The 17,354-nt window shown below is 48.6% G+C and overlaps 9 protein-coding genes across 9 annotated transcripts; 2 read left to right on the top strand and 7 right to left on the bottom strand.

Moving 5' to 3' along the window:
* Nucleotides 1–207: 207 nt before the first annotated feature.
* On the bottom strand, nucleotides 208–2,814 carry PICMEDRAFT_69992 (hypothetical protein; the record flags this gene model as incomplete). The annotated part of the gene is made up of 1 exon (XM_019163525.1): nucleotides 208–2,814. One exon carries the CDS (start codon nucleotides 2,812–2,814, stop codon nucleotides 208–210), a length of 2,607 nt encoding a protein of 868 aa, XP_019019459.1.
* A 342-nt stretch (nucleotides 2,815–3,156) lies between these two features.
* On the top strand, nucleotides 3,157–5,268 carry PICMEDRAFT_13935 (hypothetical protein). Its single transcript, XM_019160142.1, has one exon. It carries the CDS (start codon nucleotides 3,334–3,336, stop codon nucleotides 5,200–5,202), a length of 1,869 nt encoding a protein of 622 aa, XP_019019458.1. The 5' UTR covers nucleotides 3,157–3,333; the 3' UTR covers nucleotides 5,203–5,268.
* Nucleotides 5,269–5,392: 124 nt separating this feature from the next.
* PICMEDRAFT_30338 (hypothetical protein) lies at nucleotides 5,393–6,334 on the bottom strand (the record flags this gene model as incomplete). Its single annotated transcript, XM_019162636.1, has 2 exons — nucleotides 5,393–6,073; nucleotides 6,125–6,334. 2 exons carry the CDS (start codon nucleotides 6,332–6,334, stop codon nucleotides 5,393–5,395), a joined length of 891 nt encoding a protein of 296 aa, XP_019019457.1.
* Nucleotides 6,335–6,549: 215 nt separating this feature from the next.
* PICMEDRAFT_56637 (hypothetical protein) lies at nucleotides 6,550–8,364 on the bottom strand (the record flags this gene model as incomplete). The annotated part of the gene is made up of 3 exons (XM_019163192.1): nucleotides 6,550–6,570; nucleotides 7,129–8,293; nucleotides 8,321–8,364. The coding sequence occupies 3 exons, from the start codon at nucleotides 8,362–8,364 to the stop codon at nucleotides 6,550–6,552; spliced, it is 1,230 nt and encodes a 409-aa protein (XP_019019456.1).
* Nucleotides 8,365–9,237: 873 nt separating this feature from the next.
* On the bottom strand, nucleotides 9,238–12,054 carry PICMEDRAFT_56636 (hypothetical protein; the record flags this gene model as incomplete). The annotated part of the gene is made up of 1 exon (XM_019163191.1): nucleotides 9,238–12,054. The coding sequence occupies one exon, from the start codon at nucleotides 12,052–12,054 to the stop codon at nucleotides 9,238–9,240; it is 2,817 nt and encodes a 938-aa protein (XP_019019455.1).
* Nucleotides 12,055–12,504: 450 nt separating this feature from the next.
* Nucleotides 12,505–13,266, top strand: PICMEDRAFT_69987 (hypothetical protein; the record flags this gene model as incomplete). Its single annotated transcript, XM_019163524.1, has 1 exon — nucleotides 12,505–13,266. The coding sequence occupies one exon, from the start codon at nucleotides 12,505–12,507 to the stop codon at nucleotides 13,264–13,266; it is 762 nt and encodes a 253-aa protein (XP_019019454.1).
* Nucleotides 13,267–13,439: 173 nt separating this feature from the next.
* PICMEDRAFT_69986 (hypothetical protein) lies at nucleotides 13,440–14,930 on the bottom strand (the record flags this gene model as incomplete). The annotated part of the gene is made up of 1 exon (XM_019163523.1): nucleotides 13,440–14,930. The coding sequence occupies one exon, from the start codon at nucleotides 14,928–14,930 to the stop codon at nucleotides 13,440–13,442; it is 1,491 nt and encodes a 496-aa protein (XP_019019453.1).
* A 334-nt stretch (nucleotides 14,931–15,264) lies between these two features.
* Nucleotides 15,265–16,410, bottom strand: PICMEDRAFT_29195 (hypothetical protein; the record flags this gene model as incomplete). Its single annotated transcript, XM_019162578.1, has 2 exons — nucleotides 15,265–15,663; nucleotides 15,724–16,410. 2 exons carry the CDS (start codon nucleotides 16,408–16,410, stop codon nucleotides 15,265–15,267), a joined length of 1,086 nt encoding a protein of 361 aa, XP_019019452.1.
* A 242-nt stretch (nucleotides 16,411–16,652) lies between these two features.
* On the bottom strand, nucleotides 16,653–17,240 carry PICMEDRAFT_80122 (hypothetical protein). Its single transcript, XM_019164980.1, has one exon. It carries the CDS (start codon nucleotides 17,112–17,114, stop codon nucleotides 16,809–16,811), a length of 306 nt encoding a protein of 101 aa, XP_019019451.1. The 5' UTR covers nucleotides 17,115–17,240; the 3' UTR covers nucleotides 16,653–16,808.
* Between the last annotated feature and the right edge of the window lie 114 nt (nucleotides 17,241–17,354).

Below are 17,354 nucleotides of genomic sequence, written 5' to 3'. Positions count from 1 at the left end.
GCCTCCGCAACTACAAAGGCGAAAAGGGCAGAACACTCCAATAAATATTTCCACCCTCTTCTCCACAGACCATCATCACCCGCCGTCTGCCTGCGAAAGCTCCCCGCCATCCGCCCCGCCGCTGGAAAATTCTGGAAGAAAAACCGGCCGCCGCCGAAATCGGCCAGGCGCTGCGCACGTGATTCCATGAATTGGCTAGCTGGCTGGCTAATCCTCGGAGACTGCACTCTCGTAACGGCGGCACTTGTCCCGCATCTGGACAAGCAGGTTCTCGACAAGTTTCTGATTCGTATCGTTTGTGCCAACGCTGCTGACAAGCCTGAAGCACTGCAGCAACACACATGCATCGGTGTACTCCTGTATGAGGCTGCTGCTGCCACTGGCCGATTTGACACTCAGCTTCACGTCGTTCTTAGAGGCCGTGGCAGTGGCTGACGTGACCGGCTTAGCACCATGGCCTGTCCTGTCTCCAGGAACGGTCCGCTGCTCCATATCTACACCCACACCCTCCACGTCCTCGAACTGTCGGTTCATCTCGTAGAGCGGGATGACGACGTAATCGCGGAACCCGACGAGAAGCACGTTGCGGATGTTGATATCGCCCCACTCGCCAAGACTGCCGATGATGCTGTTACCAGCCCCACTCTCTCCCTTTCCAAAGTTGCTGATATTTGGGTACACCATCGTGTTTGTGAAGCTGACCATTTGTTCCCCACGATTGTACAAGATCGAGTTGGCTCTGTTGTGAATCTTGCTGATATCACGATGGCCGTTGGCAAACTCAAGTTCAACGGGCAACATGATGCTTGTAAGATCAAACAGTATGTTTCTTTGGAACATGTCCCATAGTATGCCGGTGCATTTCTCAAATTTGCCTATAGGTAAGGAGCTGAGGTTAAGTATATCATTGTCGTCATTGAGATCGTGCCCGTACCCGTTGTAAGGATCATTGACGCTGTCCCACGGATCTCCTTGCCTGATATCATACGAGTTGAACGTGTGGGTTGGAGTCAGAACGGGGAACTCTGTCACACTTTTTGTGGAAGAATTGATGCCCATATCCATGGCGTACAAAGAGTTAGAGGATCTGCCCATATTGCCATTGTTGACTCCGTTACTATTGTCATTGTCGTTATTGTTACTACCATTGAAGATGTGTGCATTGCTAGCCATCGAGTTACTGTTGAAAGTGCTTGATGTTGGTGTGTAGTGCAGGTTATCCATACCCTCGTCATTGGCGTACTGTATAGTGTTTTTTCGCTTGCGTAACACGGGATTGTTACCCTTAATAAATCTTACGGTATCATTAGCCTCATCGTAGTAAAGCTGATTGATCATAACAGCCATTCCATGCTTTATAATTTCATTCACATCTTCTAACACCTTAGAAATCGCGATAAATGATGCGGACTGCATCTTTATAAGCGGGGAAAAGGCAGTTGGCGAATTCAACTCAGTCGTCATTGGGGAACTGGCAAATGTGGCACTGGGTTTCATGAATGGGGTATCATACTCATCAGATTCTTTGAAAGAGTTCAATGAGTTCTGTGACTGAGAATGTCCAATACCAAAACTCGAATTCATGTTCTTATTATTTTTGTTGGTGCTGTTGTTACCACTGCTCATTACTCCTGCCATAGTGTCTGTACTTTTATAAACTTTTTCACTTTCTCTTACTCCTCCTTCCTCTGCTTTCCGAAGTCTCACATATAAGCTAACCAATTTCGTAATATCTTCCAAGGAAGACTGCAAAGACTCTCCCCTAAACAAAGGCATTAATAGATTTTGAAGCCGGTCGTATAGGAACTTACAGTATTGATCACACTGCTCGAAGTTCAACACATCATTGGCAATCATCCTCTCAATTTCAATATAGTTGATGTCGTAAAGCGCATATGAGGTTCCAGCCATAATATTGTTATGGTCATGTCCATGAGCGAGATCATTGTTTTTAGATCCAAGCTTAATGCCATTTTTTAACGATTCCTTCTTGTTCCTTAGTATATTGTGGTAATGGTAGTTTTTGTACTTTGTCGAGTTCAAAAGCTTCAATTTTTCCCCAAAAGATAATTTTTGATCACCTTTGAAACCACGCGTAATTGGAGATTTGAGATCCTTATTGTTTGATCCAACAGACATAAACGAGCCCTGAAGGTTCAATTCCGGAAACCCATGGCTATGGTTATGGCTATGATTATGATTATAGCTGTAACTGTGATTATGGCCCAAACCCCCGTGACCGTGTAAACCAAGACCGAGATTAAGTTGATCACCGCTCATGTCCGAAAACTTTTTCACTTTGTTTCCTGTTTTAGTTAAAAACCTCCCAAATTTAGTGTCCCTAGTCTTATCCACAAAACTAGCAGAACTAGGAGAGTTGATTGAGTCTGAACCGTCGTAAAACTCAGGTCCATTCCGTATATTGGTGAACTCCACGTTATTTATACCATGGCCATTGTTAAAATGAGTATCCAAGCTCTGTTGCCTACTAACTAATGTTCCACTTGATGTATTCTTTAAAGAATAAAGACTATTACTGGTTAGCGATTGGGGCAATGGTATCTCTGGGCTATCAGAACTCATTGCTAGGTTTGAGGAGTTACTCTGATGGCCACTATTTGTTGAGGTGAACGTCCCATCTTCGGTCTTAGATCTATGAAATAGTGTCGAAACTCGTTTTATCTGCTTTTCTATCTTGTGGTCAATTGATGGTTGCTTGTCTCCGACTGACGAAGAATAATCGGCCTGTGTAAGTAGACTTTGACGTGATGTGGGCGCAAGAGATGAAGAAGACCTCTTGTTTCTCAAAGACATTGGTGCCACTTTGATAAGGATTCTGAACGTAAATGTGCCAGTGCTACTAAATATGAATTACTACTTCATGAATGTTTCTTATCAAAGAGTTGGAGATGTGTTATCTGAAAGGAGTTCAGATGCGATTTTTTAGTAGTCATTGATAATAATGATGATCTCAAGAAAAAATCCTCGTGTTTACGGGGCGAGAGTAGTAACATGTATAATAAGCGATCGTATCTGGAAAGCAGTTATTGTTAGCAGGAAAGATCTTTAATAAGTTCTGGGACCATTATTGTGGTCAAGACAATTCCAACTTCTTTGTTGAGGTTGTATACTAGCTATACGATGGAATCCGAACTGGCAACAAGTCCATTGGAATTCCAAGATGATTATTTTGCCACTAATCTTTCAAGCGATGACGTCGTGGACAGTTCTGCAGACGAGGCCAGGTTCATTGATCCCCATCAGCAACAAGCTTTACGAAAAACAACGTCGATCATAAGTTTGGGAAATCAGGCTAATGGAAATACGGGGATTATGTTTAAGGAGTTGAGAACAGTACCGATGAACAGTATAAGCCTAGAAAACGTGAGTTTGAATCGCATGAACGGAGCAGAGAACAGCACTAATGACGATGTTTTGAGTGTGAACCAGGCCGACGACACCGCATCTACAATACTATCGCCTATTATAACCGCTGCTAATATTACTGATGATGTCGAGAATGAACCAACTGCAAATAGTGACTTCAAAGAAACCGGTTTTCCGTTTGTGCTCAATGAATGTCTAGAATATTCCGATGATTCGGACAACATAAGCAAGTTTTTTGGCAATAGACAACATTTCTTTATGTTATCCTCAGCAGGTAAGCCAATTTACTGCATGCATGGTTCGTATGATATTTTTGTTGTGTATTCAGGAGTTATTCAAACCATTGTGTCATTTTACAAATATTCCAGTAATGGTTCCAAGTCAGTGAAAATTATTGAATGCAAGGATAAAAAGACTGGACAGCCAATTAAGTTTGTTTTCTTGGATAAGTCTCCAATTATCTTGATGACTATAGTTCGATCCAATCAGTCGACATATATTGAACTTGAACAACAACTAGATTTCATTTACAGTTTCATCCTTTCAGCATTATCAAAACCCTACATCGACAAGCTTTTTGGTAAATACGCAAATTTCGATTTAAGAAATCTACTCGGGAAAACCGACGTTTTAACATTGGACTCCATTTGTGAGGGTTTTGCTAACAATTTAAACGTTTCACAAGTGCTGGGCGGGTTGCAGTGTCTGCGTATGCATCTCTCTATAAGAAGCAGGTTAGAAAGAAAGCTAATGAATTTTAGGTCTGAAAATTTATTGTATGGATTAATAGTCGGACCAAATGAAAAGTTGATAAGCATTATGAGGCCAAAAAGGCATACTTTGCACACATCAGATTTGATGATTTTATTCGAGATGATATTCAATACCAACACATTCAAAACCAAGAGTGATGACAAAGGCCAACTAAAATTTATCACTTCGGAAACGTTTTGGGTGCCGATTTGTCTTCCTAAATTTAACTCTAGTGGCCATTTATACAATCTAATACAATTTCATCAGTTGAAAGATGAAAGGCTATTCAAATTGCATGATATCAAAGACACAGATGACCTACATCTTGACGAAGACAGTACGAAGATAGGTATTATATTGATGTCTCCATATAAAGACACATTCAATGAGATGAGAAAGATATCGAATGAGATTGCTAAAACCATTCTTTTTGATCATAAAATATACAGGAATATATGGAGCAGTTTAGTCGGAAACGGAAGAATTGTGGTCGATAAGATAATAGGCGACAAGGGAAACGAATTTAAAGAAAACGTGCAAGGTAGCACAGCCTTTTCATCTTTGATCAACAAGCTTTCACTAAATTCCCCAAAGCAGAAAAATCTTTCCGACGGCACTGAACCCTGGAGTGGTATATTACATTTTGCCGTGAGGTCCAAAAGATCAGTACAATGTATTTTCCCAGAATCAGTTTATTTTGATATAAATGATGAAAAGGTCAGACGAAATTTACTTAATGTTTACAAATATTTACGTCACCGATTACACGTTGTTTGGACTGATACTGCATGTTTGGATTTTAGTGAGGGTAGTGAGAAGATAGTACTCGATGGAGGAGAAGCCGCTGGAGGATCGAACACGGTTATTTATGAAGACTGGTATGACGAAATAAATGAAGAGAAGATTCTTGGTTTTGGGTGTAAGTTTGGTACATATGAGGTCTTTATCATAGGAAAAGGTACAGTCACCGAAAGCGATATGCTGGCGTATGGATTGAAAGTGGTTAAATGGGTCAGAAAACAAGATAGTCGGATATTTATAAGCACGGGTTGTATATTTTGAATAAAGTACCATAATTTCTATAAAAAATTCAAATCTATAAATCAGTAATTGGAGTAAGCAAAAAATTGTAAAAGTGTAAGAAAAAGTAAAAGTGTAAGTCGAAGAAATAAAGTGTGAAAAATGATGAGCGGTACATTAACTTGTATGACCAGGTCAAGAGAAAAGATGCGGCTAGCGCTTCTTTGATAGTTCATAAGAGCTGACCACCTAGAGTGGTAGACTTAGCAACGATGTAAGCATGAACCAAGGCACGCAAATGACAATAAGCTCCGAGAACAACCAAACAATGGAAAATCTGGTGACTGTTACCGACCATGTCGAAAGTGCCAGGTGACAATCTTTCTGGTATTCTAAAAGCGTACATAGTAGCCCCGGCAAGATAAGAAAGTGCTTCGTAGCCAACGTATTTCAGGCCTGCTCTGTCTGCTGCAACTTTCCAGTCCATGATGAGGAAGCCGTAACAAATTGGAATCAATCCAGAGAAGGCGAAAGTGACGAAAGTGGAGGTTCTGATGGGTCTCCATTTTGGTGTGCGAAAGTCTGGATGCCATGTGACTAAAAGAGAGACGACCCCGATGACAGAAGTGATCGAGACAAAAATGCTTCTCAGGGCAGGCTGATCAATAAAAGAGTAGTGGACGATGCCGATCAATGAAGAAGCAATCAAGAGCAATATGCCAGCATAGTCTAAACGAGAGCCCATCGAGGCCACCACGTGGGAGTGGACCTTCAGCATGTGGAATGTGGCTGAACAGGAGAGACACACCATGAAGCCAATAAAGAAAAGCGCAAATATCCCGTAGTCGGATGCGTCGGTGTTAGTGTACGCAGGTAGGTGCACCAACCACGGAGGTACGTAAGAAATGAAATTCTCGTGGACAATCAGATAAGGAATGAAGACCGCCATTAAGATCGGAAAAACCGTTCCCGGAAGCAAGTGAGTGAAGATGTTCAGTGACTCGTTGTTAAAGAAGAAAAGCGTGTCGAAACAATGCCACAAATTATTCGTCTCACTGACATAACCGTAGATAATGAAGTCGTTGTCTTTCTGCCAGTGGGGCAAGTCATGGTAGGACACCAGGCTCCTGTGAGGCTTCTCATGATTGTGTCTATACTTCAAGCTACCGCCCATCCCATTCTTAGTTTTCCGAAGAATCCCTTCCTCTGTGCATGTGACAGAAACCGATTTTCCTCTCGGGTTCTGCGAGGAGAACACGGCGGACGTGGAAGAAGAGGAGGTGGTGGAGGAGGAGGAGGAAGAGAACATTCGCGTTGTTGTCCTTGCCATAGTAGCAGCCCGACGGATAGTAGCCCACCTGTGCCTTCCCCAAACTCCAGCAAAAGATATCAGCTTGACGTCTGTGCAGTCTTCAAATATATCTTCGTTCCTGTTGGAGCTATATATACGCACTGCAGAGAAAGATGCCGTTGACGACCGTGCCGCCGAATCCGGCAACTGCGGTCTGGACTACCGCGTCAATTAAGCGTCCCGCAGGAAAGGGTCGAGTTCCAGATCGACCATAAAAGTGAAGTAAAAGATTCTTTTGGGAAAGCTATACAGAAAGGGGGGGGGGGGAGGAGGGGGTTAGGAGGCATGAATAAGATACCACCAGATGGTACAAGTGGATAGCAACCGTAAAAGCAAAGGAATAATAAAAAGAGGTGGTGAGGTGATTACATGAGAAGGGCAAAGACTAAGGCTGCGACAGCAGAAACGCCAGTTGCAGGAACAACGCCGACTGCACCTGCCTTGGAGGAGGAGGACACAGAAGATGGGCTGGCCTTGGCACTGCTGGAAGCAGAGGCAGAAACGGCTTCGGCCTTAGAAGATTCAGCGTGGGAGGAAGAAGTAGCAGCACTGGACTTGGTGGTGATGGTAGCGGACTTCTTAGCTGAACCGGATTGGGCAGTGGAGGAGGCCATGACATCCTCGTAGAGGGAGACAGCGTTGGTCAAAGTTCCAGCAGTGACTAAGGTGGTGGTGGAGGTGAAGTAGTTTGCCTTAACTTGGGCGGAGTACTCGTCAGCCCACACAGAGGAGATGGCTGGCAAGATGCTGTTACCGACGATGTTAGTTGCAGAGACGTTTGGTGCTGGAAGGGCGATTTTGTTGTCGTACAAGTAACCGTGGTATGTTTCATTGTTGACCAAGAATCTGGTGTCAACTTCCTTGTTGGTAACACCGACAGCGTCGGCCAAAGAGCTCCAGATGTTGGCGGTCACGTCGTTTCTACCCAAGTGGTAAAGGTCCCAGTTGGCTTCGGCAGAGGCGATTTGGGTGTAGTGGTTGTAGAAGGTGTTGTCGGTAGTACCCTTTAAGTCGTCTGGGATAACACCACCCAACAAAATGGAGAAGACGGTGTTTTGTTCACCGTAGGTCTCGTTTTCATCGAAAGTGATCAACACCAAGGTGTTGTTCATGAAGTAGTCGTTCTTCAACAATGGGGTGATGAAGTCTCTGGTCCACTTACCTGCAACCTTGATGTTAGTGTCGTGAGCATCGTTGGTCATATTTGGAGTGATGATGACGTATTGTGGCAACTTCTCGTCAGCCAAGTCCTTCTCGAAGCCGGTGAAGTTCTTCATGACGGACAATCTGGTAGAGTTAGAGGTGTAGGAGTCGTACAAGGCAAATGGGTTGTGCTTTCTGACGTAGTCATTGGCAAAGGTTTCCTGGTTGGAGTAGTTGAAACCGAGGAAACCGGTGTATGGAAGATGTTCTTGGTAGGTACCGAAGGAGACTCCCTTGTCATCCAACAATTCAGCAACCGTGGAAACGTTCTTTGGCAAACTGATAAATCTGTCATCATCCAAGGAGAAGTAGTCACCACCAATAGAGGCCATGTAGTTTGGCTCCGAAGGGTGAGTGAGAGCCCAGTAGTTGGTCAAGGTGATACCCTGGGAAGCAACCCAAGCCATGTCTGGTTGTTCGGCAGCCTGGTCGAAATCGGTGTTTTCTAACCAGATAACAACAAATCTGTCGAAGGCCTTACCCTTGACGTCGGAGGTCCATTGGATGGTGCTGGCGTTGGCAGCATCCTTGGCGACCTGGGATGGTGAAGGAAGGTACGAGCTGAAAGTTCTTTCAGTTCTGGTGGTTTCGGCGGCCTTTGCAGACGTGAAAAGAGCGGAGGCAATGAGGGAGACGGTGGAGTACTTCATTGTGGTCTAGAGAGTGTTTGCTGGGAGAAGAAGGAACTCAAGAGACCGAAGTTACTTGTTTCCGCCGCAGCTATCACTACAGCAGAGTTGGGACTACAAATCCTTTTTAAACAAGAGACGGTCCAGAGAGCAACCAAGCTAACCACCGCCATAACACTCCACCGTTGCCCAACGTGGGGGTACAATACTCCTCCTGCTCCTCTTTTTGGTTCTAAGTTGCAACACCACCGTGCCTCTGTACCGCTTGTGTTCCGTTGCTTTCCAAAACGGGGTCCATCCGCTGTCGTGCAGCCCGGATACACGTGCCCGCCAATCGCGGCCTGATCTTTTGTAATAATTTAGTCCCTGCACCGTTTGTGCACATCACCGTCCTCGGCGGGCTGCAGGGCCGATCCAACACGGGTAGGGATGCTAGCACAAGCACAAGCACAAGCACAAGCACAAGCACAATCACAATTGTGCCGCTAGAAAACAAGCGGAGGTGTTGCCAATAGATGTGCGCTCGAAGCATGCAGCAACCCACTTGTGTCGGGGAAAGCGAGAAGCACTGCACACGAAAATAGCCGAACATCATTAATTCACATTACGATAAATAATAAATCACCCTAAATTATAAAATACCACTCTTTTTTAACCTTTTTTATACCTTTTTTCAACGAGTTTCGTAATCTCCAAATCCAATAAATAACATGATAAAGTCCGCCCTCTTAAATTCTATTCAATAATTGATACTCCGATCATATTCCAGTCCGACCCATTCTAATCCAAACTCGAGCACGAATCCTTTTCGAACCCCTTGTTTTTTTATTAATTTTTCCTTTTTTTTCTGTTTTATTATTTTCCGCACAATAACAGGTTCAAACTGCTTGCGTCCTAGTCAGTCCGAGTCCCTTTCGATTGGTTGTCAATCTTGCTCTTCAAAATTAACAACCGCGTGCCTATACTATTGATGAAATTTTCAACGATGTCTTGGTCTCCTCTCTCTAGGCATCCTCCGTCACTTTCCTTTGGCTGATAAAGTAGCGACTCTAGCATCCAGACAGATAGTGAATACGCAATCTCGCACTTCTTTAGTTCATTCACATCAGTAGCATGTCCCAATTCCTGAATTGCTGTATCCTTGCTGATTTCAATCGCCCTGTCGAATATAATTTTCTCACAAATGAAGTTTGGCTCTGGGTTGTTCTCAGCTGAATTTTCTTCTTCTTCGAATCTGTTCATCCGTAGCTTTAAGTATTCTGCCTTCTCCAAGGACTCATTGAAGCGGTTACGTATCCATTGGATCAACTCGCCCATCATAGGTGTGATGTTGCTCTTATACTTGTTTTTAGCCCACCATTCACTAGAAGCCTTGATAGCTTCACCCAAAAACAGAAGTGTCTTTAAATATAGAGCCAACCCTTCTTGGCATAGTTTTCTATAAACTGAGTTATATTGTAGTGTATTACTGTTTGTGCTGTTGTTTTTCTTTTCTGGATTATTCATGTTCTTTTCCAATCCAATGGCACCAGAGTATCTGTTGTAGTCATCCAAATCAAACACATCAACAAAATGATTTGACTCGTTGTTATTACTCGAAGGGGGTAATGGGATCACTTGGTCAAACTTTATTTCTGCGTACAAACTTATGGCATGGGCCATCATTGCAAACCTTTCAATCTTATTTATGATTCCATCAATCTGGTCGGTTTTATCATTGGACTCCCTCATGTTGAGACTGGTGTTCTTGAAACTACTGTTTCGACCTAGGATGATCTTGTTGATATCAACCTTATCCTCTGACGATCCTATTTTAGTTATTTCAGTTGGCTTGTCTTGTGAGCTCCTTGGCGTGGATTCAGGGCCGTAATCATCATGCCTATCACTAGTACTCACAGCTTCAGTATTGGTGGAACCAGTATTATTATTAGCGGTAGTATTGGTTGCACCAAACAATCTTTCTGTGGTATAATCGAGAACTTCTTTCAAAGCTCCGCTTGGACTAACAGACATCGAATATCTTCTTTGCTTTGAAAAAGAGTGTCTTTCAGGATTCTTTAAAGGTTTTGAAGCTTTGCTGATTTCATCGGCAAATGTGTTGACTTCGACATTTCTCTTTTCAACAACAACGTAATCCTTTTCGACAATGATGTCGTTTCCCGCTTTATTTTTTCTTCTGCTGAGCATCTGGTCACGGCCATTGAGCTTGACATTGACAGTAACATTAGGGTCAGTGGCGGTGTTATTACCATTGGCGTCAGGATCACTCTTTATTGCCTTCTGTTGCTCTTGCAAAAGTTCTTCTACGGATTTCTCCATAGATTTTGGCCTAATCCTGTTTTCGATATTTTCCCTAGTGACGATGCCGTTGGAGGCATTAGATTTCAAGTTGTTAGCTACGGGGTCTTCTTTGATTTTTTTGTCGCTGCCGTTAGTTTCAAGTTCGTCTTCATTGCCCTCCTCGATGACTAATTTGTTCAAAGGTTCTTGAATTTGCCTTTCAAACTGGTTTGGAAGTATTTGTTTTTTTGCTTTTTGTTTTATGATAGAAGCTGTTACTAATGCTGATGGTTTTTTATTTATGACATTTTTTTCTGTTTTTGGGAGGCTATTTTCGTTGCGGTCTTTGCCCACTAGGTACTCGCTGACGTACATTTCTTCGTTTTCAACCGAATAAGAGAGTGACTCCTCCATCGATTCGTAAATGTCGTTGTTCGAGTTTATTACAGGGTCACTGAAGAACTCATTGAAACCCATCCTATCCGTGGGATTCGCCTTCAAAAGGTTGCAGATCAACCTGATCAGATCCTGTGAAATTTCAAAATCAGTGGGGAAGTTGATCTGGTCATTCGACTTCTCTATTTTCTTTAACAATTCGATATGATTGGAGGCTCTGAATGGAGGCTTGCCAACAACCATCTCGTAGATGACCGTACCGACAGACCAAAGGTCTGCCTTGGCGTTGTATTTCTCATACCTCAAGATTTCCGGAGCCATGTAAAGAGGAGAGCCGCACAAGGTTTCGGCCATCGAGGTCGAAGGCAAATACCTGGCAAACCCGAAATCTGCAACTTTCAAAATCGGCAACTCCCAGAAACCAGCATAGTGATTTTCCACGAACTCGTCTTTCGAGTGTGCCGGTGAGCACAATAGGAGGTTTTGCGGCTTGATGTCTCTGTGGACCAAGTTCTGCGACCTGAGAAACTTCAACGCGGACGAGAGCTGCTTGGCAAAGTTGACAACCAAGAACTCGTTCAACCCGTTCGAGTTTGCCGGCGAGGGGTACTTCTCCAAAACGGTTTTGATTATCGGGTGGTGATTGGACAACTGGGTTTTCTTGCGGATGAAGTACGACAAATCGCCCAAGGAGCAGTAGTCCATCACCAAGTGGAAGTGGTGGTCTGTCTTCACGCAGTCCAAGAGCGACACGATGTGCGGGTTCTTCAAGTTGCGCAAAATCTTAATCTCGATCTCCAAATTCGTCACCAACTTCTGGTTCTTTAATCGGCTCCGGAACACCGACTTAATCGCCACCGTCTTGTTGTTGTTGTCGAGGTCCACCCCCTTGTACACGTTGGCAAACGACCCTCGTCCGATCTCTATTCCGATCCGGAAATGCGAGACAACCTTCCCTGTCTCAGACGAGCCTGCCGCCAACACCGGATTTGCCGCCGCCGCCGCCGTGCCGCCCGGCCCGGCCCCCGTCTTCATTCTTGTTGTAGTAGTTGCTGCTGCTCCTGAAGACATCTGTTCACCATGCACTTCTAAACAGCACGCACACACACATGTATACGCTTATCCGCTGATGCACGGGCAAACCGGGCTCAGGAGGAAAGAAGGAGTGCCACCGGTTCCAGATAAACAAGACACGCTGAGGCAAAAAAATAAAGCCTGGTCTCACCTCCTGAGGAGTCATCCTGCCAGGCAAATTCGCTATCAGCAGCCGGAGAAGATGTCACCCTTCCGGCGCGGGGGTGTTTACGTCAGCTACGGTGGCCGTGTCCCGTTGCCCCGATAAGGAAAGCGGCAGAGGGATGAGGCGATAAGGGGCGCCGGGCAGATAAGACGGCAAGGAAGCAAGAGAAAGAGGAGGCAAAGAAGAGGACAAAACAGACCAGCAAAGGAGACAAAGAAAAGGAAGAAGCAGAGGAGACATAGGGAATGGAAAACAGCAGCCGCCTACTCTCGCTGGTGTCGACGCTGTGCTGGATCGTGGCGCTTCTGCCGCAGCAATGGCACAACTACTGCAGAAAGTCTGTCGACGGGTTGTCCCCGTATTTGTTGATCTTGTGGCTTCTGGGCGACTCGTTCAACCTCGTAGGGTGTGTGCTCACGGAGCAACTCCCGTTCCAGACGTACCTCTCGGCGTACTTTGTTCTCAATGACGTGATTCTCGACTTCCAGTACTACTACTACCGCGGTCGGCGGCCCGACGCCGGGTCGTCCGTGGAGCTGCTTGCCGATGACGGCTACACGTCGACGGTGTCGTCGTCATCGGTGGCATCGCACGTGCCCGTGCTCACTAAGACGCAGGTGGTCACTACCGCAACGGCGTTGTTGTCTGCGTCGCCGGTGGCTGCTGTGCCGCTGCAAGCGTCGGCGCTGTCTGCGGCATTCGATGGAGAGGCGGTGGGGATGGTCTTTGCGTGGTTGTGCACCCTCCTCTACTGCTCGTCCCGACTTCCGCAGCTCTACCACAACTACCTGAGGAAGTCGGTTGAGGGCGTGTCACCGTTGTTGTTCACGTTTGCCGTGCTTGCCAATCTGACGTACGCGTTGTCCATCCTTCTGGCAGACCCGCCGCACGGGATGACGTATCGGGGGTTCATCTGGAACGAGACCCCATACTTGCTAGGCTCCTTGGGGACGGTCTGGTTCGACGGCCTGTACTTCTGGCAAAGAGAAATCTACAGAGAGATCTGAGCCAGAGTGAGACGCATCGATCCATACGTGTCTACGCACACGCATACATGCAGAAAAACTTAGAGGTTTAGATACAGAGATAGATATATAGCACTCAGCATCAGCGAGTAGTGCTGAAAATAGAACCGTAAACATAGCGTTATTGAAGAATCCCCTTATTGTCTCAGCTGTCTTCAGAAGCCGCCGAAGTAGCTAGGCTGCTGGGTCTGCTGTTGTTGCTGTTGCATCAGCATTTGTTGCTGCTGCAGCATCTGCTGTTGTTGGAGCGCCTGCTGCTGTTGGAGTGCCTGCTGCTGCTGGAGCGCTTGCTGCTGCTGGAATTGAGCCTGCTGCATCTGGTATGGGTTTGTCTGTAGTGTCTGTTGTTGCTGTTGCTGCGGCAAAAGCTGGGTCTGTTGCTGTTGTAGCGAGGGATCAACATACTGCTGGCCGTTGCCATCGATGTAGTACACTGCGCCTGTGTTTGGGTCGACGTACTGGAATATCTGGTTTTCTGCGGCAGCAGAGGCAGGAGCGGTGCCCGTCAACGTACCCGTGGCTGCAGGTGGCATCGAGTCGTCAAGCCAGTTGAACCCTCCGGCCTTAGACGAGTCGAAGAGGGCACCCGTGGTCTCCTTCCGCTGGGGTAGCGAAGGCGTGGACGTGGAGGTGCCCCTTGCGGAAGCGGAAGCGGAGGATGGGGCGTCGGTTGAGTGGTCTGCCGGCTTGACCCCGCTTTGCTTGATGATTTCAATGGCTCGGTTGATGTTGCCATGGGCGAGAGCCAACGCTTCGACGTTCACGTCTTCGTCCTCAAAACCCATGTCGAACTTCATTTTGCGGCTCTGGTCGCCGTACTTGCGGAATTCGGTGCCGGTAGGTCTCCTGAACGTGAGTCTCGCCGGTCTGGACGGAGAGACTGGAGACGTGTACCTTGAGCCCCGGGGCCGGTCTCTGTCGTAGGTGGACCTGCTTCTGCTGCCGTGGCTGCCGTAGTCGTCGTCATCGTTGTCGTAGCCGCTGCGGAGACCGTTTTTCTCTCTACCCCGTCTCATCGAGCGGGTCAGCGTTGACGAGTCGGCGTCGTCGGCGTCGTAGCCGTAGTCGTTATTGGATAAGCCGCCTGCGCTGCTGCTGGCGGCGCTCATCTGTCTGCGGCGGGTGGGCCCCACGTAGTTCAAGCCCAACGCGGAGGAGATCCGGCGGCCCATGATGCCGCCCGAGCTGGAGCTTCTGGAGCGGTTGTTGTCGAAACCGTAGTCGTCGGTGCGGTCGGCCCAGGAGTCGTCCAAGTTGTAGTCTGCGTCGGTGACGGCGCCGTAGCGAAACTTGCCTGTGTACTTCTCTCTCAACCACATGACCAAAGAGTCCTTGTCGTCCGGGTCGAACGGGAAGGGGATCTTCTTCTCGTTCCAGAAGCCGTTGTTGCGCTTGTTGCCAATTTTGCCGAGCACGGACAGCTCGTGGCTGGACCAGTTTTCCATTGACAACGATTTCACCACAGAGATGTGGTCGCCCAAGGATCGGTGGGCGCTGGCACACCGCCCGCAGAGGAAGACGCCCAAATTCCACGACGCCCATGTCGGGTCATGCGATTTGCATTCACCACATTTGTTTCTGTTCACAGGGGCATTCAGCAACTCCAAGAGACGCTGTTCCTGCTGGCTTTTTCCGTTACGTCCCATGGTGCTGCGCTATGTTGTGCAGTGCTGTGCAATTGCTTTCCGAACCGCAAGCTCCCCCTTCTCCCCCTCTTGACTGGAAGAAAGACCTCTGTGCAGACACCCTTGTCCTTTCTCTTAGTCAGCTCCTTGCGTGTCTCCCTCCTGGTCAGGCCAGGCGGCCTCCCTCTCTCGCTCGCGTGGAAATTCCCTCTGCCAACGTCGGACACGCCGGAGTTTCTCTCTCGCCGACGGGGTGAGACATTTATTCGTTTATTCGTCCGCAGTGGGGGTATAAAGTACATGGTATGACAGCCGGCTGGTGAGCAGGCGGCTGTCAGCTACATATGCCACGTTCTCAGTGGTGAGCCTCGTGCGGGGAGTCGAGACGGAGGCCTTTGAACCACCGCGGGACACACGAGTACTTCTTCCAGCTGAAGTCCTGGTAGCGGGAGCAGGCACAGTTCAGGGCTTTGAAGACCTTGCGGTCTCTCGGACAGTTGCCGATCTTCTCGTGGTAGTAGCCCGTGTTGTCGAAGTAGTGGATCTTCTCCGGCGGAAGCAAGTAGCTGACGGCGATGGTGTGCACGGGGGCGTCCCCCCAGCGCTCGTAGAAGAAGTTGCCTGTGCGGTCGAGGGCCTCGAAGTAGCCGTCGTAGTCCGGGCCACGGAAGAAGGCGAGGCTGCCGATCTCGAAGTTCGACCAGTAGTGGCAGTAGTTGAAGTCCCCCCGCACGAGCAGGTTGGTGTCGGTGTTCTGTTCGATGAAGCCGAGCGACGTGTGCTGGATCGTGTCGTAGCTGTCGCCCTCCGGGACGGAGGCGTTCCACGACGCCCGCTTCTCGAAGTAGTCCCTGCTGGTCTTCCAGAGCTTGCGCACCGTGCGCTTGTCCTCCGTCATGGCCAACGCAAAGCCGTACACCTTGCCGCCGTCGACCATTGTGCGGAACGGGTCCTCGGGCACGTCGCAGCTGTACTTGATGTTCGGCTCCACCCGCCAGTACCAGTTGTACGGGGCCAGCGCCTGCAGCTTGTAGAAGAAGCCCGAGTTGAAGCGGCACATCTTGCGGTACGACAGGTCGCCGCCGTACAGCACGCCGTCCAGCTCGAGCAGCCGCAGCTGCTGCTCCATCACCGTCTGGTCCACGGACGCAGGCACGTCCCAGTACTCCTTCGGGATCGTCGTGAAGATGGCGTCTCCGCTCACGAGCCCCGCCACCGTTTCCCGGAACTCCTCTGTGAACGGCTCGTCGTTCGCAAACACCCACGGGTAGTGGTGGTGCTGGTTGAACCGCTTCTCCATCGACTCGATGCTGTTCTTCATCCCCCGCAGGTCCGAGTTGCGGCAGATCGTGAAGAACGTGGCGTCCTTCACTGCTCCGGCCCCCGCTGCCCCCTTCCGGCGCACGTCGATGTCCCGGTCCACAACCCCGTTGGCTGCCTCATACCCCCGCCCAACACCGCTCTCCGTCTCGCCCACAGACGCCGCCACCCGCAAGAACATGTACACTCCGCCTAGCAGCAGCAACAACGACACCGCTAGCGTGTACATCCGGCCTGGTCCGCCTCTCATCATAATGAGTCTTTTCATCGTGCCACTGGCAGTGCTAGTTTCCGTTTTTTTTTCAGTGCTTCGAAGGCCCACTTGTCGTGCTTACCAGCTCCTGCTCCAGCTCCTCTACGCACCAGATAACCAAGAACCAGAACCACACCAACACTCCACTACCAAAGAAAGCTACACACCTCTGCTGCTCACTCGTTCCCCGACCTCTTCCACCGCTCCACCACCCTCCTGTCGTCCTCGTCGTGTCCTTCTGAACCGTTCTGCCTTCCCCTTCATCGCTAGATAGCCCCCGAGGCGCCAGAATACACTTCTACTGCACTTCTCGCCGCGCTATTGTTCTAGGCCCTCAGCCCCCGTTGCTCGTCTGACAGCGGGCGCTGCGCTGGCGGGGGCTGCGAACGAGGCACAGCGTCTTGCCAGCCCCGTTGGACAAAGAGCCGAGAAAAGGCGGGCTGGCCAGGCGGTGGCACAGAACACGTGGGGGCGGGAAAAGAAAGAGCCGGGCCGGCGGGGATTGGCGGACGCGGTGGCGGGAGGGCAGGAGCGGGGAGCGGGAGTCGAACCGCGACCTGGGAGGGCGGCGGCGCCGGATCGGGCAGGTGCCGGATCGGGACAAAGATCAACACGGGGTTTTCCACTGGCATCTAGTGGTGCCAACCGTTCGGAAAGGGCTGTCTAATGGGCTGGGGTTGACCGGGATGCAGTGTGGCCTCAGGGAAGCGTTGTGCCAGAAGACGTTTGTGTTGGTGTGTGTGTGTGCGAAGCGGTTTGAAGCGGCCCCGGAGGACCTGCGCAGGAGCACGGCACCCGTGCAAGGGCTAGAGACACACGGACACACAGGAAGAAGCAGACGCAGAAGCACACCCGGCCTGCACAAGCTCACC

Source organism: Pichia membranifaciens (genome assembly GCF_001661235.1).
Source record: "Pichia membranifaciens NRRL Y-2026 unplaced genomic scaffold PICMEscaffold_1, whole genome shotgun sequence".
NCBI lineage: Eukaryota > Fungi > Ascomycota > Pichiomycetes > Pichiales > Pichiaceae > Pichia > Pichia membranifaciens.
The sequence above is the reverse complement of the archived record's forward strand: the minus strand, read 5'-3'. Positions and strand labels throughout refer to the sequence as shown.